This window comes from Lagenorhynchus albirostris, chromosome 2, assembly GCF_949774975.1.
Source record: "Lagenorhynchus albirostris chromosome 2, mLagAlb1.1, whole genome shotgun sequence".
NCBI classification, from domain to species: domain Eukaryota; kingdom Metazoa; phylum Chordata; class Mammalia; order Artiodactyla; family Delphinidae; genus Lagenorhynchus; species Lagenorhynchus albirostris.
In genome coordinates, this window is record NC_083096.1 from 89,037,850 (window position 1) to 89,062,124 (window position 24,275).

At 35.2% G+C, this 24,275-nt stretch overlaps 1 protein-coding gene across 5 annotated transcripts; it reads left to right on the plus strand.

The window, feature by feature from the left end:
• The first annotated feature begins 1,084 nt into the window (after nt 1–1,084).
• LRIF1 (ligand dependent nuclear receptor interacting factor 1) lies at nt 1,085–22,824 on the plus strand. Of its 5 annotated transcripts, none has more exons than XM_060139384.1 (4): nt 4,943–5,545; nt 16,365–17,874; nt 19,135–19,407; nt 20,231–22,824. In XM_060139384.1, the coding sequence occupies exons 1-4, from the start codon at nt 5,478–5,480 to the stop codon at nt 20,666–20,668; spliced, it is 2,289 nt and encodes a 762-aa protein (XP_059995367.1). In that variant the 5' UTR covers nt 4,943–5,477; the 3' UTR covers nt 20,669–22,824. The 5 variants fall into 5 exon arrangements, with proteins under 5 accessions (XP_059995371.1, XP_059995367.1, XP_059995370.1 ...); XM_060139385.1 differs by having other exon boundaries at nt 5,481–5,545; nt 16,373–17,874; XM_060139388.1 differs by lacking the exons at nt 4,943–5,545; nt 16,365–17,874 and adding an exon at nt 1,085–1,309.
• The last annotated feature ends 1,451 nt before the right edge of the window (nt 22,825–24,275 follow it).

Here is a 24,275-nt window from a genome sequence, read left to right on the forward strand (position 1 = left end):
GAACAAGATAAAACCAAAAAAAAAGAACTAAATGAAGTTGAGGTAGGCAATATACTTGAGAAAGAGTTCAGGGTAATATCCAGAATCAAGCACACAGAAAAAAAGGTAGGAAACATTGAATAGAACATAAAAGACATATGAGATATTGATAAATGGTCTAACATATGTGTAATTGGATACAGTAAGGTGTGTGGGAGAGAGAGGGGAGGGGGGATTGATAAGCAATATTTGAAGAAATACTGGTGAGCAATTTTTGAAAATTAAATTATCAAAATACAGATTAAAGAAGGCATATAAATCCTAAATAAGATAAATACAAAGAAAACCATACCTAGGAGCTAACATCTTACATCTAGTTTTGCTTGATTGATGATTTTCATTATGGATCATATTTTAGTACCTCTTTGTATGCCTGATAATCTTGAATTGGATTCTAACATTGTCACTATTACCTTATTGAGTGTTGGATATTTTTATATTGCTAAACATTTTCTTGAGTTTTGCTCTGGGATACAGTTATTTTACTTGGAAACAGTTTGATACTTTCAGGTCTTGTTTGTGTGGTGCATTAGGTAGATCTGGAGTGTGGAGATACTATATACAGCACCCATGAAGTATGAACTTTTCCAGTCCAGATGTGAGAATGAGTACTGATTCCAGCCCTGTGTGTGTGTTAGATACTATTTCCCTCTATTCCTTTTGGATGGTTCTTTCCCCAGTTTTGGATTGTTTCCTTACAGTTTTGTGCTTATTATTACTCTGCTGAATACTCAAGAGGGACTGTACAGATCTCTGGGATTCTTCTTCAATGCAATTATTTCCTCTAATAGTCTATCTTATCAACTGTAGCTGCCTTGTATCCTGGACCATCAACTCCATCTTCACAACTCAGCTAGGCTGACATGTTCTTCCTCAGTTTTCCCTCCCTGAGCTGTAGTATGGAAACTCTCTCAAAGCAGTAATCTGAGGCATTTGTAAGATTTACCTCATTTGTTTCCCATCTTTCAGGGATCACTGTCTGATGGGAATTTTTGCATCCTCCTAAATTTGTATGTTGAAACCCTACCCACCCCCATGTGATGATATTTGGAGATGGGCTTTTGGGAAGTAATTAGGAGAAGGCATGAGAGTGGAGTCCTCATGAACGATTAGTGCCCTTATAAGAGTCAAGAGAGAGCTTGTTTCCTTTCTCTGTTCTCTTTTATGTGAGGATACAATGAGAAGTTGATAGTCTGCAACTCAGAAGAGGGCCCTCAGCAGAATCTGACCACACTGGCACCCTGATCTTAGACTTCCAGCCTCCAGAACTGTGAGAAATAAATTTCTGTTTTTTATAAGCCACTCATTTTATGGTACTTTGTTATGGCAGCCCAAGCTAAGACATTGTTCATTATTTGATTGTCTTGAAAAGTGTTGTTTCATGCATTCTTGTCTGGTTGTTGTTATTGTCATTGCTTCAGGTAGGAGGGTAAATACAGTCCCTGTTACTCTGTCTTGTCCAGAAGTGACTTTAAAAAGTTTTTGACTATTCTTGTAGTCAGTTCTGATATAACATGACATATACATTCATAAAAATCACCACACTATGCAAAATTATGCAATAAAACCCCATTTTACTCAAGGGAAAATGAGGTTATGAGCACAACACCAAAAAATTCTGACATACTAAACAAAAGACAAGGACTAAATAAAAATGTAAGTACAGTTTTTAACATGTTAAATGACTAATAAATACATAAATACTATAGTAAACATGGCACTTTGCCTTGTGAAAAACCTGAAATTTACTTGTGGAAGGGCATGCTATTCCTGCCAGCCTGCCCACCTCCCACTCCTAGCATGCTGTATGTGTGAGGAAGAGAAAAAAAGAGATTTTTAAAAAGCGAAAATAATTGGAGATTAAAAAGAAAAATAACAAATCTGGACTATTCCTTAACTTTCTTCTGAGTGGACAGACATTGATAATCCCAGGGCAATGTGGGAGAGAGACAACAGAAATAACTTAAACCTGTCTTTTCCCAACCTATTCTTTCCCTGTTTTCTGTGCTTGGACTGCAGCTACTTTCTTCCCTACACATTCATTTTAAGACAGGCTTCAGCTCCCTTAGGAGTTTTAAAAATTTCTCTTAGTTCTTAGAATATATGTTTCCCTTTTATAATTTAGAGAAAGGAACCAGTAGCCCATATTAGTTCATCATCGTAGCAGGATTCAGCAAATGTTGTATTATAATTGTTATGTATAATACTTGCAAAGAAAAATCTCTGCTGTATTTATAGTTATTTAACCTTTTTTTTGCTTACTTGCATCTTTCCTCTTTTTTTGCTTGATTAATCTCACTAAAGGTCTATCTCTATTATTGATTTTATCAAAGAATCAGCTTATGGCTTTGTTAATTTACTGCATTATTTTTGTTGTTATATACTTCACTTACTTATTCTTATTTCCTTTGGTATTCTCTCTTGCTTTTTAAAATACTTCCAAATTGGATGCTTAACTAATGTGTGTTTAAACGTTCTTATTTTATGACAAATGTGTTTAAATCACTTAATTTCCATTATGATTTCATCTTTAACCCAAGGGTAATTTAGTAATAGGTTATTCAGTTTCTAAATATGTCTTAAAGCTGTTCTTAATTATCTGGATAGCTAATTTTAATCAATTTATGGTTGGAAAACATAGTATATATAGAATTAATCCTTCAGCACTAGTAGAGCTTCCTTTGTAGCCTATCACATTATTTTTATACATATTTTATATGTGCTCAAAAATAATGTGAACTATCCAATAAGTGGATTATTTACCATCTGATGTCTCAACCTGGTTTACTGTATTGTTTAAAATTTTGATATTTATGCCTATCTTTTCTCTGCTTCAACTATTAATTTCTCAGAGATGTACGTGTGTAAAATAATCCTCTACATTTGTTGACTCATTAATCTATTCGTTTCTGTCAGTTTTTGCTTAAATTTGTCACTCTTTTAGCTAACAAGAACTATATTTTAATGTGCTCTAATTTCTTTTTGGTCTCTCGTCCCTTTATCTCTGCTGTTATGCTATTCTCTGTGCATCAGTTTCTTCATCTGAATGTAATATTTTTACTACTTGTTAAGAGTAAACAAGTTAATATTTGTAAAGCACTTAGAATAGTACTTGGCATGTAGTATTATGTGTTTGGCTAGTATAAAAATGGCTAGAGGTGGTCATTGAAACCACAGGCATGGTTGAAATCGCTTGAGGAGACAGGATAGTTTGAGAAAATAAGAGGATCAATCATCAAGGTTTAAGGAACTCTTCTGTTTAATGGCCAAGTGAGGGATAAAACTTCAAAAGAAACTGAAAAAGAGTACATAAAAATGTAGGAGGAAACCCAAGAAAGTATATTAGCAATGGCATCAAGAAGAATTAATTAACAGTTCTGCAGAATAAAGATTTGAACAAATCTTTATACTATTTGTGATAAATAGTATCAATTGAAACAGCTAAATGAGTGGTTTAATGAGTACAGTGGACACTCTGATGCATCTCCCAGACCTCCCTTGCAAAATGAAGGTCTTATTCTGCCAGTTACTGGAGTGCTGCCAGCAGACACGCCTCAGCTATCAGCCATCTTGAGGAACTACTTTGGCTAAGGAGATCATCCTTGCCTAAGGTCATGCATCCTTCCTTGGCAAAGCCTGCATCCTACTGGGGAAAACTTCAAAAGTTCATCTTTAAAAAAAAAAAAAAGATCATCTTAATTTTAGAGCTCTGTGTGGGATAGTCTAAGGCCTTTGTTGAGACTGGGCGTCACAACCCAACGTCTCCCTCTGCCGAGTTTTGCTCCCTTTTCTTCCCTTCTACAGATACTGATCCCTAATAAGCTTCAGGCACACCAAAGTCCATCTCAAGAGTCTGCTTCCCAGGGAACCCAATCTGTGACAATGAGTTTCATTTATTAGAAGTGCTGTTGGATATGAGGAGAAGCCAAACTGCAAAGTTAAGAAATGAATGATGAGAAAATGTAACAAGCCAAGAATAGGCAACTCGTTCAAGTAGTTTTGCTTTCACAGATAGGATGATGATCAGAACCAAGACAGTATTAAGGGCTCACCACTCTGCCCCCTCTTTAGTATGGGAAATATTTGACTGAAAGATAAATGCCAGTTACACACACAGGATTCGACATCGCTAAAATTAACCTTTAACAAAGAATGAACAGTAGTTAAAAAGTATTACGTTCTGTATCAGAACATCAAGATCTTTCATCAGTACTAGCTGATTAAGGAGTTAGGAGAATGAGTACCCAGCATTTTTAAAAAACCAAAATAAACCTTTTAACTTCGCTACTATACATCAATCTCCTAAATTTGAGCCAGTTTACAGTTTTACTGCCTCTAGCTGATAAAACTGGATCTTCTAAACCACTCCTCCCACAACTTCCTTCTAGTCCCAGCTGAAGCCAGAGACTTAACCTGTTCCTCAGATAAGAGATTTTAACAGCGGGAATCAAGAGACTTCTGCAAAGTTTTTCTCTGGAGATCCAAATAAAGATTCCAAAAAGTAAGTCTATATGAGGAATTAAACTTTTAGAGAATCAAGTAGTTAACTATATGACAATAAGTAATTTCGAGCGAGAATTAATGGTGGGGTGGAGAGAGATTAGGTTAAATCTCGAGGCAAAGCTTCAAGAAAGGAAAAAAACCAAGAAACCCTCAGGAAGTAGCAATAATACAGGCGCTTGCCACAGGCAGGCGTCTAAAATTTTCTCACGCCAGGAGTGCATATGGCTTCAAAAGAGCGCTCCGATGTCTTTTAAAGCACTGGCGGGAGAGGAAACTTACACTAGCGGCGAATACAAAGGCAGAAACTTTGCGATTGACCCCGGAAACATTTTATTTTGCGTAGGTATCTGGAGAATTTTCTTTGGCGATTCGTTACTTGATCCGGAAGAAGAGACAGCAAACATCACCTGCGATTGGATCGCAGCATAAGGGCGGGGCGTTAGCGAGCCATTCACCTTGGCGACCGGATGTGACGATGCCGGAAGCTGCTAGGCTGAGCTTTGCTCTCGCTGGCGGCCTCGGTGGGCGGGGTCGGCCGAGCCCGTCTGGCTTGGTCTTCACCACTGACCCGGCACCGATAGGGGCGGCACCATTAAGGCCACGCCTCCCGCGCTGATTCCCGGTGACTCTGGAGCGATGTCCTAGGCGCTGAGGCGGAGACTCAGGGCTGTTTTCTCAGAGGTTAGGGACGGACCCGCCCCGTCAGCCTCTTCGATTCTTCCGGTTTCTGGTGGCTGCGCCGCCTCCATCCGAAGCCTGAGGATACGCCCTCTCGAGAGCCCGCCGTCGCTCTCCTTTCAGCTTCTAACCTCTCTGAGCTGCTACGGGGCAACTCCATCCCTACATTCTCTTGCTCTGGTTCTCGCCACTTGGAGGACCTCGGCCCCGACACTGCCCCCTTTCCTGGATGTACTGGTCCCTTCCACTCCTCTAAAATGTCCAATAACCTACAGAGGGTCTTCCTGAAACCTACAGAGGAAAAGTCAGGCAACGCCTCGCACTGGTAAGTACCGGTTTCGAATCTCCCTCGACATGGCCGCACCTCGCCCGTCTCTTAGCAGGATGTCGAGTCGGCCGTCGTTTCCTGACGTTCTGCAATTCAGATGCCTTTGATCCCGCTGGGTGAGCACTCCAGGGGAAGTTCGCGGCAGTTTGGCACTTAGAGCCCTTAGAGCCCATCCCTGTCGGAAACGTAAAACCTCTTCAGAGCCTGACGCAGTCAGCCTCTGCCCTGGCTCCGCAGGACTCCAGCGTCTGAAGTTTCATAGGCTGACAGAGTAGATCTCCACGGGAGAGGAAAATCAACATGGCCGGCGCGCCTGTGTGAGCAAAATCTTCTGGAAGATTCTCGCGCACTCGCAGAAAAACACGCAGCAATCCGCGCGGATTAGCAAGTGCAGCTCAGGTGGCGCTGGACCTTAAGGGAAAATAGCTGTAATTTAAGAGAGTTAAGTGAGAAGGAAAGGACATATTTTTGTGTAATTGATAAGAGTATATGAATATAGAAACCGAAAAATTGTTCTGGAATAAGGGAATCGATTTTTTTTTGAAATTTCGAATAATAGCTTTATTTGAAGATAAAGAAAAGTGAAGATAGAGAAATTATCATGTAAAGTTAATCCCTTTGAACAGCATATTCGAAGCAGGTGTAATGAGAATGTCGTCTCGAATTGGATGTTTATGTAGAGGAACTACATTTGTCAGGGGGAGATTCTAGTATTTCTTAGACACTTATTTGTAAATTTAGACAATAGTTTATCACTAACTCAGTGGTTTTTTAAAGCTCATATTAATCAAGAAGAAATAAAACTGGAACAAAATTGTTTGCTAAGGTAGAATATTTTAAGTTGTACTCTCCATGGTTTGTGGGTATATAATAAGCGGCGAGAAGAAAGTTAACGAGTCCCTGCAGAAGGAAAATGTGAAGAAGAAGGCATGGAAATGGAGATATAAAAATCATGGAAGAGCATTTATGATTGAAGAAAATCGGGCTCACTAGGTTTAATGCTAGCTTTGCTAGTTACTATTTGTGAGGCCAAGTGACCTGGTTTCCAGTCTGTAAATAAGAGCACCTAGAGGTATTTTAAGGATTAAAAGAATGAATATACTAAAATACTTAGTATAGGAAAAATAGAAAAGCATTATTTAAATGTTAGCTATTATTATTATCGTAAGGATACAACTTTACTTCTGTACAAATTTTAGCCCAGGAAGTAGGTAGTTACAAGTAGCTATAAAACCTAATTGTAATAAACACTTTAAAAAAGTATGCATAATATTCTAAAGAGAAATGGTCACCAAAAGTGTTGAGCTAAAACCATATGGAAGAACTGCCAAAAAAGAACCATTGTATTTCAGATCTTAACAACAGCCAGCTTTTGTGCATGTATGTTTTTTGTTGGCTTATTTTTGGTGGAAGTTGAAGGGGAAGGCAGAGGTAGTGCCCTGTATAGATATGCAAAAATAGAACTACTCTTTAATGATTGTTCATTTCTTCTATCTTGTTTTAGTACCTGGATATTTTATAACATCTGATTTACCCTAATTTAACACAATTTGTTTCAGGATTGCATTCTTTTTCAATATCAGAAATTAGACAGAGTAAGAACCTTACTTTTTGTGTATTGTGTAATTTAACTCTGTTATCCAGTTTCTACTTCTTTTGGCTATCTATATTTTTAAAACATTACAAGTTGAATTCTGTTTTAGTTACATTCATCAGTTATCTGGAGTTCATTAACTCATTGGTTTATGCATTATTTTTTATCATTTTTGAATGCATTTATTTCTTCAAATCCTCGATTTTAAATCACATACTTAAGACATTTACAAGATGCTTTTCTGAAACAATTTGACATTTACTTTGGTTATTGATTGCATATTTGATTCTATTCTTTATTATAAGTAACAATCTGCATAATGTCCAAATATACTTTTGCAAATAGTTGGATTAATGTCATCTCTTTAGTTTATTGGAAGCTTCATTTTCTTATATTTCTTATATTTTCTTATATTTTGATGGTATAAAATCATTTTTTTCATAAGTTTAAAATGGCTATATGATTTTATTATTTTCTGTAGGTACTTGAATTTTTCTTGAGTTACTTCTTTCCTGCTGTAAAGTTTTTCAGTAATGTGATACAGAATGTTTATTGTTTAAAAAGTATCTCTTTATCAGTGCATAAAATGTAAAACCCAAATTTAATCTTATAATACAAAGGGAAAATCTGGAAGATATTTGTGACAGTAAACATTAAGTTTATTTAGATTTGGACTTCATATGCAAAGAGCAAAGCAGGAGTCAGAATGGTACAGTAGAGTTACAAAGACCTTGGTAGTTACAGAAACAAGGTAGAGTTACAGAGACCTAGGTTCATATGCTGCGTCACCACTTATTATCTGTATCGTTCAAACATTTGGTTAAAAAATGTTCACTGAGTGCCTGCTATGTGACAGACTGTGCTAAATTGAGAGGCTGACTAAAGAGTAGGATATGGGCCATGCCCATGAAAAACCTTAAGTCTGGAGGTGGATATGATGTAATACACTTTTTAATAGTGTTATGTACAGGATGATGCTGTGAGGGCATACAGAAAGGGAATTGTAGGAAAGGTTTCTGGAGTGGCTGAGTTGGGGAATGGAAGTATCAGCTATCCAATTAAAGATGAATGCAGGCTATGCCAGGAAGAGGGAATTGATTAAAAAAAACAGCAGTATGACTTATTACTAGTAATAAGTGGGATAAATAGAAAGCTCTTAAGGGTTTGCTGAAAAGATTAGACTTCATCTGTTGGAGAGCCTTCAGAGGATTTTAAGAAAAGAACTGTCATGGTCAGGTGTCGTTTTAGGTAACTGATGGCAGTGTGGATTTGGGGGTGAGGGGTCAGGCATATAAGGATTCTATTTCAGTTGTCCTTTCAGATATTCAGAGAGCCTGCACTAGCTAATGTAGAGCAAGGGTTGGATTCAAAGAAATATAGAAAGGAAAATAGGCAGACCTTGTCAGTGAACTGGCATGAAGAAAAGTGGATCAATTATGATGCCAATTTTCTGGGTAGATATTGGTAAATTAATTGAGGTGAGGAACACACCAAGAAAGCAATCAGTGAGATATTTGAATCTGAAACTCAGGCAGGGTCAGAGCTGAAAATAGAGCGTGATAGACCGTTGGCTTCTATCTGCCTTTGACCTTTTGTTCTTAAATAGGGAGCTAAAATGGGTGTCCTCAGCAGGGGGCTTGGTTTGGTTAGACAGATAATGTTTCATTGTCAGTTCAGTGTGCATTTAGTTTTGTACAGTGTAAGTGTTATTATCTTAGCTTTTGTGATTTTTTTGTGTGTGTGTGTGTGTGTGTGTGTGTGTGTACGTGTACGTGTACGAGAGGCAGAGAGAGAGAAAGACACACATACCATAAGGCTAACTGAAATCTATTTCTCATTAATCTCTCAGTTTATTCATGAATTTTTGGGACCATGTTATATTAGGGTTATGCTAAAGTAAATACAAGAAAATGCATGGGATTGCCCAAGAAAGCATGTCTCTGAATAAGTTATTTAATATTACTAAATCTTCATTTTCTCAACTATAAAATAGGAATGGCAGTACCTACCTTGTTGGACTGTTTATTAGGGTTAGAGTTAATGACAACTGTTTACAATAACATATCTATTATGTATATAATATTATATGGTAAATATTATCATATATATTATTACATTATGTACTTGTGTATGTTATGTATGTACATAATGTTGAATCAGAGAGAGTAAGATGGAAGAAAGTCTCTTAGCAGTTGAAAATTTTGCAAAATTATCTACGAAATGTTCAGTAACCTGCAAAATTTTTATCATTCCATATCTAATCTGTAAATGCTTCACTCAAAATTAGAATAGTCAAAAATGTCAGAAGTTATATAATAAGTATGTTTAATATATCTTTTATTAAATTTCTCACATTTTCAAAAGATTATCTGATTCATTTACTTGTTCTTGAACACCAATTATATATTTTTGTGGAAGATGATATCTAGCTTATATTGGGAGCTTATTAGAATCCCAACCAGTTATAGCAAACCTTTACAAATGAAGAAAGATTCAAAGAGGTTAAATAAATTTACCAAACTCAATCAACTAATAATTGGAAGAGCCAGGATTAGAAGCCCATAATCTTTCTAATGTATTCCTGTGTTCTCTTTTAAAGCCTTAAAACTGTATTAGTTTTCCAGTGTAGTTTCTCAGTTCACATCCTAGTTGGTTTAAAGTAATTAGCATGTTGATTACTCTTCTTCTTAAGTGACCTAACCAGAGCATGGGATGCAAAGTCCGGTTTTAGTTTTAGTTCTAACCTTAACTAACAGAATATGATCTTTAAGAAAACAGAATCTTCATAGGGTTTTAGTATGTTAAGTGGAAGATCTCTTCTATAGCTGAAAAATATATATATTGATTGAAGAAGTATGAATTTCACCCTGATTTATCACTTCTTTCCTTAGCATTCTGCATTTCAGTTTAATTTTTAGAACTCATTCCATTTGTTACTAGGAAATCACAGACTTTTTTAAAATCAGAGTTTGTAGGATTCAATTCAGCCAACATTGTCTACAGTGTGCCAGTTGCTCTATTAGGTGTAGAGAATATAGATATGAATAGAATAACCTACCCTTAAGGAATTTATGGTCTCTGGTAGATTGTATGAATCTCTACTGATATACTGACATAGAAGAAACTGTATTTTTCTTCCCTTTTTTGGAGGGGAAATGAAGAAGAGAGGAAAAATCCATGATTAGATTTGAAGAGTTTGTGCAATATAAATGTTTTTATAAAGCGGAAATATAGGGGCCATATAATAAAGTATGTGAATGAAGTATCAGAATTCTGTGTGATTTGTTTAACTAATATGCCAATTAAAATGTGTTTGCCCCATGCAAATAATTAATTATAAAAGCATGTGTTCTGCTCTGTTGAAGCTTCTAATGTGTTAGCCAGGTGTTACTGACAAATGAAGTACATAAACTAAATAAGACTAAACATTAAAGGTATTGAGACATTTCAATATATTTGAAATATTTGAAAGAGCTGCCTTATTTTTTATATAATTTTCTGAGGGCCTACTGTGCTTGGTATTGGAAGAACAGTTACAAAATAAATGATATAGTCTCTGACCATAATGGGTTTCAAGCTCACTGAGGAAAAAAATACTTTACTAATTTTTTAAAATTAACTAATAGATCAAAGGCCTTATAGAAGGCATTATGTAACTCCTAGCATTAGTGGCACCAATGAGAGTGCTTTAGGGATTCCAACTTGGAAGAAATTAATATGAGTTTGAGAGACTAGCAGATATTTCATGGAGAAGATGGATTGATCCTCAGTTTATAACTATGTTTTAAATTGTTAGAGAAGAAAAAAAAACCTTAAAGAATGCTTAGAGTAAATAATGTACATGAGACAATCCAGAATAGTAGAGACCTTTCTGGTAGGACCAGAGATTTTATGCTGAGATGTTCTAGGTGTAGAGATTGGTTGGGGCTATTGTAGAGATTGGTTGGGGCTAGATTGTAGATGATTTTCATGTCAGGCTGAATTGGCAATGATGAATTACTGAAACTTTGAGCAAGGAGGTAACAGGATGAAAACAATAATTTAGTCTGCCAGAGATACATAATGATAATGGCCACAGTCAGAAAAATGAGTTTAAAAGTCAGAGCCAAACACAGGAATGAGATAATGAGGACTAGATACAAGGTGATGCAGGTCTGATCTAGCAAGTAGAAGTGGCAAAGGTGAAGAAAGAGAATATGAGTAAGAGCTGTAAAAAAGAAAAAAAAACTTTATAGACTTGGTGATTCATTCAGTATACATTTATTGAATGTTTATCCTTTGTAAGCATCTATACAAAGTACTATGGGTGAATTAAAGGTGAGTAAAGAGGGTGGTAAAGATAGAGATTACGAGGTGATTTAAGACCTAAGTGACTGGAAAACAGTAGTGCTGACACATGACTGGATGGTAAGATAGAGTAGTAGTTTTCAGTACAGAGTAATTTTAACTTTAAAGTAATGGTATTAAAAGTGAAAATGTTTGGTCAGACATCACAAATACGGAATTGAGGTCAATATTAGGGGATAGAATAAAAGGATATAACGTGAGAGTCATCATTGCAGAAGAGATAGTTGAAGGTAATAGTTGAAGCTTTGAACTATTACCTTGGTGCACTCTTTAAGGAAGAATGCCTTTTTTAAATTTTATTTTTTTATTGAAGTATGGTTGATTTACAAAGGAAGAATGTGTTAAAGAAGAAACAGGGTCAAGAACTGTACTTTGGGGAGAAGTCATAGTTGGATACTTAAAATGCAGAAAATGAATAAGAAAGGGAACATTAAGAAAGACAAGAAATATTGTACACAATGGATATCGTAGTAGAAAGAGGTTCAAGATGGAGGGATAATTAGCTACCAGTGCTAATTTCAGCAGAGAGCACCTAGGGAATGAGTATAGAGTAAAGCCAGATTTAACTGTGTGGACATATTTCATAATCTTTGAGAATAAGGTGTCATAGAATAATGGGAAAGAAAATAGATTGCAGAAGACAGTGGGCTTCAAGACAACTTTTTGGCATATCAGTGACAGAAAGTTGGTAGATGGTCCTAATTATGGTTCATTAACACCATCTACCAACTTTCTGTCACTGAACTTGGCACCCACATCCCAATCTTCTCTCTAATCCTACATAACTTTAGCATCTGTATGGATAACCTCTTTGTCACCTGGTCTTTCAGTACAAAGATCTTTTTCCTCAGTGTTTTCTCCATTCTATCACCAGCTATCCACTTCTGTAGTTCTTGTTATCAGATGAAATTGCTGCATCTACAGAATTCTTGATTTAGGCATCCTGCTTTCCAAACACCAGTTCCTATATTTTAGCTTAGTTGTTTAAGTATTCCCACTCTGACTGTTCTTTATCTGGCCCTCAGTCCATTCCCTTTATTTTCTCCCTATACATTAGCCTTTTATGTTCTCATTTCCTTCCCATCTAGTATAGTTTCTGTATTTCATCATTTGGTAATTTTTTTCAGTACCCTAAAATCTTTTGCTCCTCTTTGATTTTTGTTATACCCTTCTGAAGCCACCCCAATCTTGGATGAACTCAGTGATTTACTTTCTCTGCCTATACCTGGTGAAACAGGGAGACTCTCATGAGCACAGGTTGGTATTACTATGAATTCATGATCATTACCTATCTCCCTGGGCCATCAACCCTGCCTGATGACTGATATTTTCTGAGGTCAGCTTATTTTTTCACAAAGACTGTTTCAAATCTTTTTGATTATCCTCAAATCTCTCCCTGTTTTTGCTCTTCTTAGCAATTGATGTCATATCCTTATTTCATAGTGCAAGTAAAAGCCACTAGGTCAGAATTACCTCAACCTTCTAACACCAAAGCTTTAAATTTACCTGCAAATGCACCTAACCTCTCTTCCAGTTCCGATGAAAGGACATACTTCTCCAGCTCTCTTTAAGGTTCAGTCCCTTCAACTGTCTTATGGTCTCAATTTCCTACCTCCTTTTCAAACTTTACATTATTAATTACCCCTCTTTCTCCTTTATTACCAGTCTCTTCCTTTCGTTGACTCACATGAGCATTTATGCTCTAGTTCACCTAACATTAAAAAAAAAAGAAAAAAAGAAAAGATCTTTTCTTTGACCCCATTTAATTTCCAGCTGCTTTCCAGTTTTTCTCTTCCTCTTACAGTCAAAGTTCATAAAAGAGTTGTCTATCCTTGTTGTCTTCATATTCACTCCTACCAACTTCTTTCCTCACCAAACTGCTCTTTTAAAGCCATCAATGATCCTCATGCCCTTAATTCCAGTATACATTTTTAACCTGCATCCTACTTGGCCTCTCAGAAACTTTCAATAGAATTGCCCAATTTTTTTTGAAACTCTCTCTTCCTTTGGCTTCCATTGCATCAGAATCTCTTGATTTTCTTTCTACCACTCAAAGAAAGTGGGAAGCTGATGAAATGTTTTAAGCTGGGAAGGGCTGGCGTTAGAGTGCTGAGTAATTTTAAAAGGAGATGGTAGACTGAAGAAAAGACCAGTTATGAAGCTACCATAATAGACCAAGCCAGAGATGGACTAGAGTGGGAACAATTGATTTGTAAACGATTGAATAGGTCAAGAGAAATTTAGGAGTTAATATCAACAGGATTTTGTGATAGGTTGAATACAGATGGTAAGAAAGTTGGAATTACTTGTTCAGATTTAGGCATCTAAGGTAGTTCGGATGCCATTTACTGAAGGAAGAACACTGGAAAAGACCATGTTGAGTTTTAGGTGCATTTGAGATTCTGAATGGAAACGTCAAGAGGGAAGTTGGACATATAAGCCTGAATCTCAAAGGAGCTAAGATATAACTATTTGAATTGTTGATATATAAATGGTAGTTTAGTTGAAATCATGCATATAAAATAAATCATCTGGGGGAAAGCTTACAGAGTAAGAAGAGAAGAATTTACTCTAAGCTTTGGTGAATTCCAACATTTTAAGGTTGATTCAAGCAGAATGAGTTGGCAAAGAAGACTGAGGAGTCACTACAGGGATAGAAGTATGTCATATCTAGGAAACCTTGGGAAGAAAATGTTTAAAGAAAAGGAGTGAGCATTTTTGTACTCTTCCAAGTACATCATTTATCTCAATAAAAATTGCCTATTTACATGTCCATGTACCCAGCATTTTAAGTTCTTTTAGGGATTGTGGGCTGAACTAGTTTAGAGGTTAGCAAACATTTTCTGTAAAGGACCAGATAGTAAATGTTTAGGCTTTATAGGCCATGTGATCTTTGCTGCAACTACTTAACTCTGTTGTTGCAGCAGAAAGCAGCCATGTACAATACATAAAAAATGTGTGTGACTGTGTACTAATAAAACTTTATTTATGGATACAGAGTTTTGCAACTCATAATTTTCATATATCACAAAATGTTATTTTTGTGATTTTTTTAAATTAAAATATAAAGACCATTCTTAGCTTGTGTACTATACAAAAACAGGGAGAGGGCCAGACTTGGCCCCAGGCTGTAGCTTACTGAGCTACATAACTGAGTCTGGTGCCTAAACCATAACAGACACTCAGTAAATTTTGGTTTAATAAATTAAGTTCTGATCCAGTTTATATTTGCTTTTTGGGGGATAGGGAGGAGGTGAAGGTGGGTTTTCTTCTTCAACCTGTCAAAGCAAGAATTGATACTTTTCTTTATGTTTATACTTCTTTAGAGATTAACTTTTAATTTATTGAGAGTAAATATAACATTTTGAAGTGCTATCAAAGGGCCAGAAAACTTTTAAATATTTATAAGTATATAATTATGTTATTTGGGGTTGCAAAAAGGTAAAACTAAATCCAGTGCTTCCTAAGATGCATAGAATTTTTGGCTTTGATTTGTATTAATACCTGAAGCTTTAAAAACACCTATAGGCAGAAAAACACACCTTTACACTACTGAGAATTCTAATTATTATTATTTTTCATTCTTAAATTTTTTTCATTTAATCTTAGCCATGTAAGGCCATATTGGGTCTATAGGACATGGACTCTGTACCCATATTGCTGGAATTTAGTATGAGAGACAATATGTAGACCAGTGGAAAAAATCCATTAATATATGATGACAACTTATGATATGTACCATGAAGGAAACTAACAGATGTAATATTATTACCTGTGAAGGAAGAGCAAGGGTAGTTAAGGTGGCCAGAGAATGTATCTTCTGGGAAGTATCATTTATGTTGAGAGTTGAGTATATGGGTGGGTGAAGAATAAGTAGCATGTGTGACTACCCTGAGTCCCATGAGGGTTTAGTATTTTCCAAGAACTGAAGGATGGTTTCAGGATAACTTGAGGTGTCTGCATTTAAGTAATCTACAAATAATTGATTGTACAAACAGATACAGATTAGTATTGGATTTTTTTAAAAAAATCAGATAATCTGTGCTAAGTAATAGCTGATAACTTTTAATAGAATCAAAATAGGCTAAGTTAAAAAATTATTGACTTCCAGTGTATTCCACATTCACTGAAAACCATTCAGCTGAAATGATGTTGCTATTATACATATGGGTTGACTGACAATTGGAACTAATATGAGTAATTGCCATACCAAGAGCTATTTAACACCAAACATCAAACATCCTGGAACAATAAATCAAAGAAGAAACTATTTCCTACATGAGTAACTCAGTTTAGTCTCCAGAAATGTGGCAAACTAAGGTATCATCTTAAGAGATGCCTTAAGCAAAAGAATGGCTGACAGTAGAACTTGTCATTATCAGTGGGAAGAATACAGAACAGATTGGGTAGGGGGAGAAAAAAGTGAGGGAAATAGAATAAGCATAAATGGAGGTAAAATAAGAATCCTGGTCAATAATAGTAAAGGAGAAGGACTAGAGGAAAGAATTTAAGGAAAAGAAGGAAGGATGCTAATAGTTTAAGAGGAGCATATTCTAGTAGCTGAAATTTTATACAGGGTAAAACTTAGAAAAGTCTACTTTTAGGAATAAATGCTAATATCTTATACCCATTGCCTAATCATGTAAGGAGATCTATATCAAAGCTGACCATACCTTTGATTATCTCTTCTACTTCTTCAAACTCTTTCTTTTGCAGTATTTCACTTTGAAAACTCAAAGTGACAAATTACATACTTACGTTATTATATTTTATAAATTTTTATTTTTAAAACATAGTGTTTGCAAATACTTGTTTTTAAATAAAATGTATATACCATGTAGTATGTTGTATTTATTTACTCGATGTTCTTTTAAGTGTTTCAGGCTGCATGTACCAAGTAGTTCAGACGATTGGCTCGGATGGAAAAAATCTTCTGCAATTACTTCCAATTCCTAATTCCTCTGGAAATCTTATACCACTAGTTCAATCTACAGTCATGTCTGATGCTTTGAAAGGGAATACAGGAAATCCAGTTCAAGTTACTTTTCAGACTCAGATTTCCAGCTCCTCCACAAGTGCATCAGTTCAATTGCCCATTTTTCAGCCAGCCAGTTCTTCAAACTATTTTCTTACAAGAACAGTAGACACAGCAGAAAAAGTTAGAGTTACTTCTGTGGGAACTGAAAATTTTACCTCATCAGTTTCTAAAGTTCAGAGTCATGGTGTGAAAATTGATGGACTCACCATGCAAACGTTTGCTGTTTCTCCCTCCTCAACACAAAATGATTCATCTTATATTTTAGTAAATACCCAGAGTCTTCCAATGACTGTGAAGTCTCCGGTTTTGCCTTCTGGGCATCATTTACAGATTCCAGCCCATGCTGAAGTGAAATCTGTACCAGCGTCTTCATTGCCTCCTTCAGTTCAGCAAAAGATACTTGCAACTGCAACCACAAGTACCTCAGGAACAGTTGAGGCCTCCCAAATACCAACTGTTATTTATGTATCTCCTGTAAATACAGTGAAAAATGTAGTTACCAAGAACTTTCAAAACATTTACCCAAAACCTGTTACAGAAATAGCAAAGCCAATGATACTAAACACCACACAGATTCCAATGAATGTTGCTAAAGAGACACAATTAAAAGGTGGTCAGCATTCTCAAGCTGCTCCAGTGAAATGGATTTTTCAAGAGAATCTACAGCCTTGCACTCCATCTCTTGTTCCTGTTAAATCTTCAAATAATGTGGCTTCAAAGATTTTAAAAACTTTTGTAGATAGGAAAAGTTTGGGAGATAATACTGTAAATTTGCCACCATTGAGTACCATCAGTCCTAGTGGGACACAATCCAAAAGTATGCCTATTAAAGATAATGCTTTGGTTATGTTTAATGGGAAAGTCTATCTATTGGCTAAAAAGGGGACAGATGTTTTGCCATCACAAATTGACCAAGAGAATTCTGTTTCTCCTGATATTCCACCAAGAAAAGATACATCACAGATAGTAAGTTCAAGTCCAGTCACAGAAATATCCAGAGAGGTTGTAAGTATTGTTTTGGCTAAAAGTAAATCTTCCCAGATGGAGACAAAATCACTTTCAAATACCCAGCTTGCTTCCATGGCCAATCTAAGGGCAGAGAAGAATAAGAAAGTGGAGAAACCATCTCTTTCTACCCCAAACCCACATAGTATGAACCAATCCATTAACTACTTAAAGCACAGTAAGACTTTATTCTCAAAGCCAGACTTTCCAGATGGATTTAGTACAGGACAAAATTCCCCCAGAAAAGGAAATATCATCCACAGCATAGAGAAAATAAGTTCCTCTGTTGATGCAACAACTGTTACTTCACAACAGTGTGTTTTCAGAGACCAAGAACCAAAGGTAATTTTCCCATGTTAGGGTGTTCTTTTTATCTATGTATATAGAAAATTTTTCTTTCTTAATTCTCAAAGTTAGTTATCTATGATACCTCTCTTTCCCTCCTCTCCCATCCTTCTCTTCATCACACACATACCATACGCACATGAATGCTTAATTAAGTCAAAGCTTTCATCTGAAGGAAATGTTTGAGGAGTGTAATAGAGAGAGCTGAAGCAGTATTTTTCTCTAGAATCATTTGGCATGCCAAGTCTTCAAAGCAAAATTAAACAAACAAATCACAGAGCAACAAGATTTAGAAGAGTTGGAGAAGGATAATATGAATTCAAAGCTTAGTAAAATTTTGTGTGTGTGTGTGTGTGTATATATATATATATATATACATATATATATATATACACACACACATACTTATCTTTGTACACATAAATACATATACATGCATACATATATACTTAAGAGCTTACTTTTAGTATATGAAGAGATTAATATTATTCACAGAGCAGTGCTGGGATTTGTTTGTTTGTTTTGTGGTGGTAGGGAGATATCTGGCAACTTTTTTAGGTAGACGGTAGAAGGGACAGGACATGGCTAATTAATACCTTTCAGTCATTTGTGGAAAAAGAATTTATCAACATCTTGATTGGGTTGTTTGGTTGTTTTTTGTGTTTTTAGTATACAAGTCTCCTGTTCCTCTTTTAGTCCTTCTTTCTGAATCATTCAATTACTCAACATATCCACATAGTTATCCTTCTGTTCTACTTAAGATATGTGTATGTGTAATCACTAAATATTTGTACCCACATTTTCCTTCTTAGAGGTCTACTTAATAATGTTCAGTATTTCTCCCCTTCAGTACAGAATTCAATGAACTCCAGAGATGTAAGGAGGTAAATTCTGATTAAGTACAAATTGATTAAAGCTATAAGAGTTTTCCAAAAGATGACAATTTCCAACATGATGTTATATTGATTATTTTTAACTTGTCATTAGTCTGTATTCTCATTTCATTTGTTTGAGAATTAACTACCTGTTACTTTCCTAGTACAAGAAAGTAAAATTGTAGGAGAACATTTTGGTTTTGCTCAGTTAAGTTCAGCTTTTCAAGTGTGGGTGGTAAGGCAAGAGTAATACAATCCAATCATTTAGGACTTTAAAGCATAGCATTTTAAGTAAGATGAGGTAATCACTTAGTTGCTAGTCTGATAAAATAGCTTAAGTAATTGGCAGTATTGTTTGTGTGTTTTCTTTTCCTATTTCCAGATCCAGAATGAGATGGCATCAACATTAGAAAAAGTTACTCAAGAAAGAAATGACAAGAACAATTCCCAAGGAAGAAGCAATAAGGCATCATATCTGAACAATGATGCTGAACTTAGAAAGATATTTGGTCTCACTAAAGATTTGAGCGTGTGCCTTACTCGGATTCCTCACCATTTGGGCTCTGGAGGAGGTTTTGATTCCTTTAGCTGTTTGGTGAAAAGTGATACTTACAAAGAGACAGAGTTTATAGTGAAGGAGGAAGGGAGAAAACAGGTAATAGATTTTAAAGTGTCCTTTGTAGGTACTCCAAAGATATATGAATGTATTAATTTTCTTGATTTTTTTTTAGTCTTGTGCATTAATATGAATGATAGTTGTTACCAAATTTGCATGTATATGTATTATACTAAAACAATGTTAAGAAGAACCATATATGCACAGGTAAAAATGCATCCCCAGTTAATTAAAAATGTTGCTTTAGGGAATTCCCTACCAATCTAGTGGTTAGGACTCCGAGCTCTCACTGCTGAGGGTCCCAGTTCAATTCCTGGTCAGGGAACTAAGATCCCGCAAGCCACAAGGCATGGCCAAAAAATAAAAATAAAAAAGGAAAAGAAAAGAAAAGAAATGACAGAAATGCAGGGAAAATATAAGCATGCAGATACTCAGTGAAGTATTACTTTAATTTAAACATCTTAAGAAATCTACACAATAATGATGAAAATAAAATCCCTATAACTTTGCTTACTGTCATTCTACTTATAAATATTTCATTATTGTATAATGTCCTGAACTTCAGATCTGAAACCGGTCAACCTTTCCCAGGGATAATCTTCCCTATGTGCCTACTCTACAGAGGAGAAAATAAATAAATAAATTCTATTTCTTATGCTCTTCACATATGGTTGTTAGGTTTTCATAGTAGATCAATATAGCTTCTAATATTTGACTTAAGCAGGAATATGTGAATTATATTTTGTTGAGTTGAATTTAATGGCTAAATATTTGTATCTGCAAACTTTGTTAAATTCGAGAGCACACTATTCAGCAATAATATTTTGTTTTTCTTTTGGAATCTTACTCAACATTGCAACAGGGTTTTGGTAAGAAAAGAAAAGCAAAAACCAATAAGAAGATGGATCACACAAAGAAGAGAAGAACTGAGAGTGTTTATAACACAACTGTAAATGGAGGAACTAATGTCACCAGTTCCCAACTCGTTAGCAGTATTTTACCAACTTCAAATGTATCACACCATAACATTCTCAGAGGCTGCAACAAAACCAGGGAAGAAAAGAGATCTGAGGTAGAACACTCTACCCATGGGAATGAAGAGAAAGGCACACTGAGTTCAAATACAGCTTTTGAGCAAAGCCATTCCTTCAATAAAAACTATACTGAAGATATTTTCCCCATGACACCACCAGAGTTAGAAGAAACCATTAGAGATGAAAAAATAAGAAGACTTAAGCAGGTGCTGAGAGAAAAAGAAGCAGCTCTTGAAGAAATGCGTATAAAGATGAGCCAAAAATAATGAAATGTTGCTATACATAAAGACCAGTGAAATAGCTGTGTTTTTTCAAATACTTTTGCATTAAGTTAATTATAGATGCATTCTGAAAGTGTCTTTGAATATTAAACTTGTCTTTTCATCAGTTGATTATCAAATTTTATTTAAGGAATACAGAAAAGGTTGATTATATGACTTTTGTGAATAATCTCATGGGGTATCTGAATCTTTGTCTAGATACCTCTTTTTGGAAGGAAAAGTTTTCTATTTTTCTATTACTTTAACTTCAATTCCCCAAGTTTGAATATTTGTTATTGTTTGTACATTTAGCTAAATTGCTCAGATGTTATTCCAACAATAGGTAATTATTGTGTACTTTTTAAATTATACAATCCAACAGAGGAAATCAGCTCTAAACTTAGCTTTTCCAATGGGCTTGTATATCTATATGTCTCTTTACCCATAAATGATACATTCTCACCATTGTTGTAAGATTTTTTTTAATTTCATGAAAGAAAATGTATTATAGCAGCATTATTTAAAAATTCAAACATTTCTCAAGAGTGAGGGACATTTGTTTTATAACCTTTACAAAGTAGTTTCATATAATACAAAATGGGTTTTAGAATTCAGGCTATATAGTGTATTGTTTGCTTAAAGTGATATGTTATTATTCCTAGGCAAATGCTTCCTTTTTTTGTGGGGGGGGGAATTTGTACATATGTGACTTGGATTGTGTGAAAAGTAAATATGAACATGGCCACATTTAATACTTTTTAAAGTGGTAAATTGTAGTTTTTCATAATAGAGGCAGACATTTTCCTATCTGGTTATCTTTGATTTAGTGAGTTGGAGAATGGTGTAGAGATGGGGATTAAGGGGGAGGAAAGGGTTATTTTTTTAAAAAAAATGATTAACAAATTCCTGGAAGTAGTGTTGGTCAAATAAAACCTGGACATTGGCAACAAAATAGAAAACAATAAGTCAGAAAATACTGAGAAGGAGTAGAACAAATGCAAACTGAGCATCAGCTAGATTCTCTTGCCTTTTTGGTTTTTGTAACAGCTTTATTAAGATAATTTGTATATCATAAAGTTCACCCTTTTGAAGTGTACAACTCAGTGGTGGTTATATTCACAGAGTTGTGCAACCATCAACATGATCTAATTAGAACATTTTCATTACCTCCAAAAAACCTCATACCCATTAGCAGTCACTTCCCAGACCCTCCTTCCCCCAGCCATTGGCAACCACCAACACTTTCTGTCTCTATAAATTTGCCTGTTTGGGATATTCATATGCATGGAATGAATCATTCAATATATGTCCCTTTGTGACTGGTTTCTTTCACTTAGCTTAATGTTTTCAAGTTTCATCTGTGTTGTGGCATGTATTAGTATGTAATTCTTTAATTGCTGAGTAATATTCCACTGTATGGATATAACACACTTTATCATTCGTCTATGGACATTTTGGTTGTGTACACATTTGGCTACTAGGATGTTATGTTGCTGTGTTGCTCTGAACGTTTGGATACATGTTTTGGTGTGGACATAATGTTTTCAAGTCTCTTGGGTATATACCTAGGAGTGTAATTGCTGGTCATACCCTAACTCATTGAGGAACTGCCAAACTATTCCAGGCAGATTTTTCTCCCCCTACTCCACCAAAATGGATCTTGTTAAGGACACCAGTGACTTCCATGTTGCTAGATGCAGTGATCAATTGTCAGTCTTAATTTATCTATCAGTGGGAATATAATTTCATGAATTATTACCTCCTTTGAAAAAATTTTAAACATTTTATAAAAGAACCAGTACATGTCCATTGTGGGAAAATTGAAAATACAAACTAAAATATTAAAAATTCACTTTCCCATCAAGCTAAAACATTAAATTTGGGGGCTAGGAGATACATAGTTAAAGGCTATCAGTAAATAGATATTATTTGAAGTCATAGGTCTGGAAAACTTCACTTAGGGAAACAGTATAAACAGAGAAGTTAAAATGGTGGGCTCATGTCAGACTACATTTAAAGGTTGGAAAAAGGGCAATCTCAAATGAATTTTGAGGATTGGAAGATTATTGAATGAATTGTATTTACAAATCCTTGAATAGTGCTTGACACATAGCAATGTATCAATGTTTGTTAAATAAAATAAATTCAACTAAAATCATCCTCATAGACATGTTGCATCCATTTTCATTTCATTTCATTTTCTTACCTTCTCCTTTTGATGTTTTCTGCTTCTTTTACTATTAAGGCTTTGTTGCTCATGGAATCATCAAGAACCACATTTCTTCTGATAATAAATTCCATGGTATGGAAATGTGGCTTGAATTCTTTATAGCAAAATTCTCAAAATTTGTTTATACTGATGGTCTCAAACTCCTACTTCTCACTCTGAAATTCTCTCAAATTAGGGTTTTGTCTTGACCACTCCACTAAACCTGTTTTTCTCAAGGTGTTCAACAATCAACATATTGCTAAATCTAATGGTCAGTTCTTAGTCTTTATCTTATTTGACCTGTCAGTAGCATTTGACACTTTTTATAAGTCTGTCATTGAAATTTCTTCTTCACTTTGCTACCAAGACACCATATTCTTGATTTCCTACTACCTTATTGGTTGCTCCTTAGTCCCTGGTTGATTCCTTCCCTTCTCTATGATCCATAATATTGGAGTTACATACAGCTCAGTCCTTGTATGTCTTTTATTTTATACCTATATTCAGTCATGATAGTCTCACCTAGTTCTCATGGATCAAATTACCATCCATATTCAGGAACTCTCTTTTGAACTTCAACATCGTGTATCCAAACACCTTCTTGACATTTCTATTTAGAAGTCCAGTGGGCATCTCAAAATTAACACAGGCCAAACCTACGTTCTAATTATCCACACCCACAATTTGCCTCAACCAAGATCTTCTTTATCTCAGTTAATGACAAATTCAGGCTTCCACTTGTTCAAGTGTACACACTTGGAGTAAACCTTGATTTTTCTTTTTCTCATGCCCTAGTCTGTTAGGAAATTTTCTCCATTTACCTGGAATCTGATCATTATTTACCACCTCTACTGTGACAACCTTGCATTATCTCTCATTTGGATTATTGAAAGCACCAACTGTCTCCCTGCTTCCATCAGTGTCCTCCTACAACCTTTATTTATCACGATAGCCAAGTAATTTTGTTAAATGTATAAGTAATGAGGGGGAAAGGAAAAAAAACAATAGAAAAATGGGAAAACTATATGAACAATTTATGATAAAATATATAATGATCTTCAAACATGAAAAATATTCAAATTCACTGGAAATTGGGTAAATGCAAATTAACACCACTCAGCATTTTTCATTAGAATGGAAAATATTTATGAATATGGAAACATTATTTTGGCAAGACTGTGAAGAAATAGACTTGTTTATATGTTGCTGATGGCAATACAAATTGGTACGATTTTTCTGGAGGGAAATTTCATGGTGTCTAACAAAATTACATATGTATTTACCTTTCAACCAATGGGGCCAGCAATTCTGTTTCTAAGAATCTATCCTAAAGATATACCTCCAACAATATTAAAATATATATACAGAAATATTAATTATAATATTGTTTTTAATTACAAAGTA

What these genes read in the sequence shown, in the direction of transcription:
- LRIF1 (XM_060139384.1), top strand. Translation starts at nt 5,478, where the DNA reads ATGTCCAATAACCTACAGAGGGTCTTCCTGAAACCTACAGAGGAAAAG. An exon ending in TCAGGCAACGCCTCGCACTG is followed by an intron (nt 5,546 to 16,364) that starts GTAAGTACCGGT and finishes TGTTCTTTTAAG; the next exon opens with TGTTTCAGGCTGCATGTACC. An exon ending in AGGAGGAAGGGAGAAAACAG is followed by an intron (nt 19,408 to 20,230) that starts GTAATAGATTTT and finishes ACATTGCAACAG; the next exon opens with GGTTTTGGTAAGAAAAGAAA.